A 5889-nucleotide genomic window follows, 5' to 3' on the forward strand; every position below is an offset into this window, starting at 1 on the left:
GCTCCGGACGCGCAGGCTCAGCGGCCATGGCTCACGGGCCCAGCCGCTCCGCGGTACGTGGGATCTTCCCGGACCGTGGCACGAACCCGCGTCCCCTGCATCGGCAGGCGGACTCCCAACCACTGCGCCACCAGGGAAGCCCTCTGCATTTCTAATAAGCTCCCTGAGCAGCGAGGTCTAGAACAGATGCACCGCTGCTAACTGGCAGAGCAGAGGGCTCTACCTGGAAGCTCCGACATCAAGTTCAAGGTTCTCCTTTCCTTTTTTTCAGCCTTTTCCACCAAATCTGCGCTGAAAATCAAGCGTGTGTGCTATAGACACACACAAACAGGATTTAGACAGAATCACGGTTGCATTCACCAAATATTTATTGATTCTTCGAAAAACAGGCTGCACCGGGGCTTGTTCTTAAGTTCCAATTTTCACCCTGTCAGATGGTTAAGCAACTGTAACATCACAAGGTACTCCTTCCGTCGCTGCCTTGAATCCATAACGCCCAGAGCACCACCTCTCTCCATCTCCTCCAGGTCAGTTCCTTCTTCCTGTGTTTCTCGTGTGTATGCAGTCGTACCATCATTCTAAGATGTCTGTAAGGACTTATTGATTATTTCTCAGCATATGATTACTGAAAGCGCAAAGGGACTGGCTTCACTAGCCCAGAAACATACTTTGCCCCCATGATGAAGGGAAATTCAGGTTTAAGCCGAATGTGTTTCCACCTATTAGCCTGAACAAAATGGACAACAGAGGGCGCCTCAGGACCACTCTTCCCAACGAACACGGTGCGCTCTTCCCCACCCACACACACTGTGCTGTAAGACCTGGTCTCCTGGTGATTACTCACCGAGGATTTGAGTCAAGTCACAGCAACAAAGCACGCACATCTGCCCCTCTGGTGTTTTGTTTGTTTGTTTTGCTAGCACAGAACTTCTTCACCTTTTCAAATTCATGATGATCATCGTTTGGATGGCTTCAGGCTCTTTCCTGCCCTCAAAGTCCTGAAAGTTGCACACGTGCCATGAAATGGACAAAGGGAGTGGATGTTTATTACCTGGCCGCTGAGAGCGTTGACTGTGCAATGCTTTTTTACATGCTTTATCTCATTGAATAGGCTCATCCCAATCCTGGAAGATTTTATCAGCATATTATAGACAGAGGAGATATATCTATATTTAGGAGTAGAATCTGCTGAAGTTCATTGCTTCCCAGATAGGCTGCATTCCATTTGCTGGGAATCCTTTGGTGCTTTAAATTGGCTCCAGAGTTGGCCCTAGGGTGTTAGATGTTGAAACCTTTCCTCTTCCCCTCCCTGTATCAGGAGCCTGACCTGGCCTGGGCATCCTCACAGCTGACCTTCCCTGGGCACCCTAGGCTGTCCAAGATGACAACCAGAGGGGTAGAGGGTCAGTGACTGATACCCACTCATGAAGAAACGAAGGCACACTGGCATGGGGGTGAGGACACCCCTTCAGGTAGAACTTTCCCTCTCTGAGCCCCGGATGCCCACCTGTGAAGGGAGGGCTTCAAAAAAGGTGATTTGAGAGCTCCTTTTCACTTTGAGCCAGTCTTCTAATGGGAGGGATTTGAAGCCTGATGACACGGTGGGGACAATATTTTTAGGTTAGTATTTTGCGTGCTTCTCACATTATGCCATATGGCCAGAAACATGCCTTCTAGAGATTGCCATTATTATCTTGGATAAGATGGTGGAATGTTAGAAAAAGAGAATCACAAAAACTCACTGTAATGGGAAATAAAAAGGACAGAATGTCAGAACTGTGCACAGGGGCCACCCATGTCAGACCCACGCTGTGTCCCAGTGCTTAGCACATTGTTGGCACATGGTGGGTGCTCAAAAAACGAATGAATGAATGAAACTGTAGACTAATTAAGCCCTACAATGATAGAATCTGAGGGTCAGTATTAGAATTATGGGAAAATATCATTCACATATTCAGAAGAGGGAACTGAGATCCCAGGGGGTGGGTTATAGAACCTCAGGGTGCTAAAGGGCCCCCAGGCATGGCTCTTCCTCGTCTGGGAGCTCTCAGGGAGGGATGGGTTTGCAGGAAAGGAGTTTTCCAGGGGGAGGGGCTTTGGTGCCAACGTTCCGGAGGTCTGGGGCTCCAGCAGCTGGAGGGCAGGGGGCCGCAGGGAAGAAGCGGAGCACAGCCTTAGCAGGGCGGGGTAGGTCCGGTGCACAGCTTGTTGGGGTAATGGGCATATTTGCGGTTGTAGGTGCCCAGGTTGTCGCGAAAGCAGAGAGCAGCCCTCTTGTCACACTCGCAGGTCCGTTGTTGGCAGGTGGTTCTGCCGGCTGGATGGGACGAGGTGAGTCAGGGCCTGGGCGCCTCGGTCCTGCCACTCTCAGACATGCAGGGGACTGCTCTGGGGTCCCTGTTCTCGGCCCCATTCTGCTGGAAGCCCATTCTCATGGGGGATGTTCCAGGGATGGGTGAGAGAAAGGGCAGAGTACTGGAGGGCCTGCTGGGGCCCAGGATGCTGGGAAGCCTGGAAGTTTGTTCTCCTGTTCTTTCCCAAGCCCAGTCCACTGCCCTTAGCCCTTTCCCCCATGGGGAGACCATCTGGTTCACTAACTGTCGTCCGCCTCAGCCCGCGGAGAGTGCATTTCCAGGCAACGCCTTCTCCCATGTAATGCGTTACTGATAGTGAGGCAGCCATTAACCAGAGAGGAAAGCTGGGACGTTTACAGCAGCTCAATCCCAGCTGGCGTCGGTGTGCCCCAGAGGGACTGAAACTGGGGCCTGCTCGGCCGTGCCTGTCTCCCTCAGAGTGGACGGAGCCCATTTTCCTAGCATTAACTTTAGGGCTCCCCCTCCACGCGTGGCCACACCCTGCCCGGGGAGCAGAGCTGCCGTCAGCTCTGCAGGCACCAGGGGCCCCACAGCCTCCTCTTCCCTCCACCGCCTCTGTCTGCCCTGAGTGGCTCTGGCTCTTTTTTGTCCCCACGAAGACATCCCCCAGCTCAGAAATGTCCAGGTTCTTCACTGTCCTTCGCAAAGGTCAGCCCCATTTCCCATCCGGCTTCTGCTCTCACCTGCTCTTTCAGCAGAAATCAGAGTTGGAAGGGGCTTAACAGCCACATCAGCTCCTTTGGGGGGTTCTAACCAGAAGCTGGACTAAGCCAGGGAAGTGAGCGATTGTCTCCACTTTATAGATGAGGAAGTAGAGGCTTTTGAGGGGTTAAGTCACTTGCCCAAAGACATACGATGGGTAGGTGACTCCTTGACCCTGTGTCCCTCTTCACCTAACACCTCTCCTCACTCATCCTCTCAGTGCCGGCCCTAACAGGTGGCTTCCTAGCCTTGCATGAACCCCCAGGGATGGGGAGCTTACTACCTGTCAAAGCTGCCTTGCTGGGAACAGGCAACTCTGAGCCAAATCTGCCTCCAGTGGTTCTGGTCCTCGGTCTGCCCCTCCCCCAGGACAGACCTTAGAGATCTGAGCTGAGTCTTCTTTGACCCTCCTAGACCCTCCTGCCGTGCCCCACGCTGGGCCTGTCCTCCTTCCAGGCTGCTCCTGGCTTTGCGGCAGGAAGAAGGTTTGGTTCTCTGACCTGAGCTCCCTCCACGGGGCTGGGCTGCGTGGAGCCCTCCGCACTCTGACTCGGGGCAGGCTGCTTCCCCAGGCCGGGGAACAGAGGAAAGCTACTGGGTCCAAGTGGGCACTGGGCCTGGCAAAGATGAGTACCGGTGCAGTCAGCCTTTGGGAGCAGGGTCTGCTGTCCCAAATCCAAGCTCCAGCTCTCTCTGTCTGGGGCTCTGCCCTGAAGGCTCTGTCCTGGGAACCTTGCCTCTAGCTGCCACCCAGGCCCTGGGGAGGGCTGCGTGGGTACAGCTGCTCTGGGGCCTGGCTCAGCTCTACCCCCTTTGCTCCTCTCCTCAGAGGTTGGAGCTGGGAGGGCTCTGGCTGGGGAAAGTGCCTCGGGTCAGGGCAGGAGCTGATGGGTCACGTGCTCTCTAGACCGGGTGCCACAGGAGCATCTGGGTAGATGGACAGGTCTCTCCCCACTTCCCTGATGAGGGAAGATCCCACCCCCTCCCCAGCCCAGGTGACCAGGCTCAAGGGTCTCCACCAGGAGAGGGTTCCTAGCTGAAGCTCTCCCCCATCCTGGTGTCTGGGGGAGTCTAGGGCTGTTCACTTACCACAGAAGATGCTGTGCCTGCTGGCAGAGAAAAGATACCTTTCCAATTTGGGTTCACAGCCCAGCTTCTCCAGACTCCCATAGCAGCAGTCATGGGCGTGGCAGCACCTGTAAGGGTCATGGTTGGCTTGGAGGGGCCTGTGAGCCAGGCTGGGCAGGACCAGGGGCTGCCTGGGGGGCTCAGTGCCCAAAGGGGCTCAAAGTGGAGGTCGGCCCCAACTTTCTAGGTGCCCCCAGCCCCTCCCTCCTCCCAGGATGCTTCCCCCAGCTCCTCCACCCCCCAGGATGCTCCCCCAGCCTCTCCATCCTCCAGCGGGGTGCTCCACCTGCTGGGCCGCCTGCTCACCAGTCTGCCTGGTCCACTGGCCAGTGGGAGCCGCCGAAACCACAGTAGCAGCCATAGTCGTTGTACTGCAGTGCAGGCTGCCCCTTCATTCTCTCAATCATCACCCCGAACTGGACCAGGTTCCCGACAGGCAGGGCCACTGCTGGGAGGGAGGGTGGAGGAGGTCAGATCCCTCAGGGCCCCACCCTCTGCAGCCAGCTGCCCCTGATGTGCCCCCAAATCTGAGTCCAGACATCTCTCTGATTGTCTAGGTAACCTCACCTCCCTAAGCACCTCATTCCCAATAATAACAATGCTAAGCAGTAATAATATCCCCATGACATCATCGCACGTTGATCCCCTAGTCCTCATCCGTGTCGTGTCAGCACATGTGACCCCCCTCCTGATCTCCTTCCACCATCTCCCAGAATACCGCCCACTCATCCTCCTGGGTCCCAACCCTTCCTGATCACCTCCCCAGGTGTCAGCCCCATCCCCGAAGGAGCTCTGTCCCTGTAAGTCCCATCAGATGTCACTGGATAAGCTTGCCAACCACCTGGACTTCCCCGAATTCCTCTAGGTCCTGATGATGCAGCAGTGGGGGGCTGCTGACCCGGGCAGGTTAGAGCCAAAAATGGAAACTTAGGTGAGGGATGCAGCGTGGGTGGCAGGAGCTCCTGCGCCGTCTGGGATCCCTGCCAGCCCCTCTCCCCCGCCCCCCCAGGCCATGCAGGCTGCAGTCTTCCCCTCTCTCCCCTCTCCACTGACTAGTGATGGCTCAGGAAGAACTGGCCTCCTCAGGATGTCCAATTACACCCTCCTCAGGGCCCAGCTCAGGGGGCCTCCAGGGAGTAGGGGACTCCTAGCTGGGGCAGGGGAGGGGTAAAGGCAGGGAGGTTACTTACCCATGAGGCAAAGTAAGGTCAGAAGAGGGGGAAGCTTCATTCTGGGGCGGGGGGAGGGGTGCAGGGATTAGAGAAGCTGGGCTGCAGGAGAAGGAAGTCAGCAGGGGTGCCTCTGATCTCAAGGCATCTCCCATCTCCGCATTGGTTAAATACCCGGGTCCTGTCCACTCCGCATCATTAACCCCTGAATGCCCAGTGAGTAATGATACTCCCTGGTCTGACACTTTGGCCAAGTCTCCAGGGGAGGGGCCAGCCTGGGGCCTGTGGGCTCTGCTTCCAGGCAGTTTGGGGAAGCTGGGGTCGATGTGTGGGCTTTCTTCTCACCGCCCTTCCCTCCCCTCCCCCTTTCCCCAAATCACCGTGCTTGGTCCCACCGAGGAGCTATATGTCTGGGCTGTGCTCGGTGCTCTTCATTCTTGGTGTCTTTTTCTCATTCCCATTTTCCTGATGCAGCCTAGAGAGGCTGAGAAACAAGTTCTCAGCTCCCTTGGCCA

The 5889-nt window shown here is 56.0% G+C and overlaps 1 protein-coding gene across 2 annotated transcripts; it reads right to left on the reverse strand.

Moving 5' to 3' along the window:
• Window positions 1–2174: 2174 nt before the first annotated feature.
• Window positions 2175–5435, reverse strand: LOC102977405 (group IIE secretory phospholipase A2). Of its 2 annotated transcripts, none has more exons than XM_007121578.1 (4): window positions 5396–5435; window positions 4512–4650; window positions 4167–4273; window positions 2175–2317 (listed from the first exon to the last, which is right to left on the reverse strand). In XM_007121578.1, exons 1-4 carry the CDS (start codon window positions 5433–5435, stop codon window positions 2175–2177), a joined length of 429 nt encoding a protein of 142 aa, XP_007121640.1. The 2 variants fall into 2 exon arrangements, with proteins under 2 accessions (XP_007121640.1, XP_054939717.1); XM_055083742.1 differs by having other exon boundaries at window positions 4512–4653.
• Between the last annotated feature and the right edge of the window lie 454 nt (window positions 5436–5889).

Source organism: Physeter macrocephalus, chromosome 3 (genome assembly GCF_002837175.3).
Source record: "Physeter macrocephalus isolate SW-GA chromosome 3, ASM283717v5, whole genome shotgun sequence".
In the NCBI taxonomy this organism is placed as follows: Eukaryota; Metazoa; Chordata; class Mammalia; order Artiodactyla; family Physeteridae; genus Physeter; species Physeter macrocephalus.

What these genes read in the sequence shown, in the direction of transcription:
- LOC102977405 (XM_055083742.1), bottom strand. Translation starts at nt 5,435, where the DNA reads ATGAAGCTTCCCCCTCTTCTGACCTTACTTTGCCTCATGG. An exon ending in CCAGTGGACCAGGCAGACTG is followed by an intron (nt 4,274 to 4,511) that starts GTGAGCAGGCGG and finishes TGACCCTTACAG; the next exon opens with GTGCTGCCACGCCCATGACT. An exon ending in CAGGCACAGCATCTTCTGTG is followed by an intron (nt 2,318 to 4,166) that starts GTAAGTGAACAG and finishes CGTCCCATCCAG; the next exon opens with CCGGCAGAACCACCTGCCAA.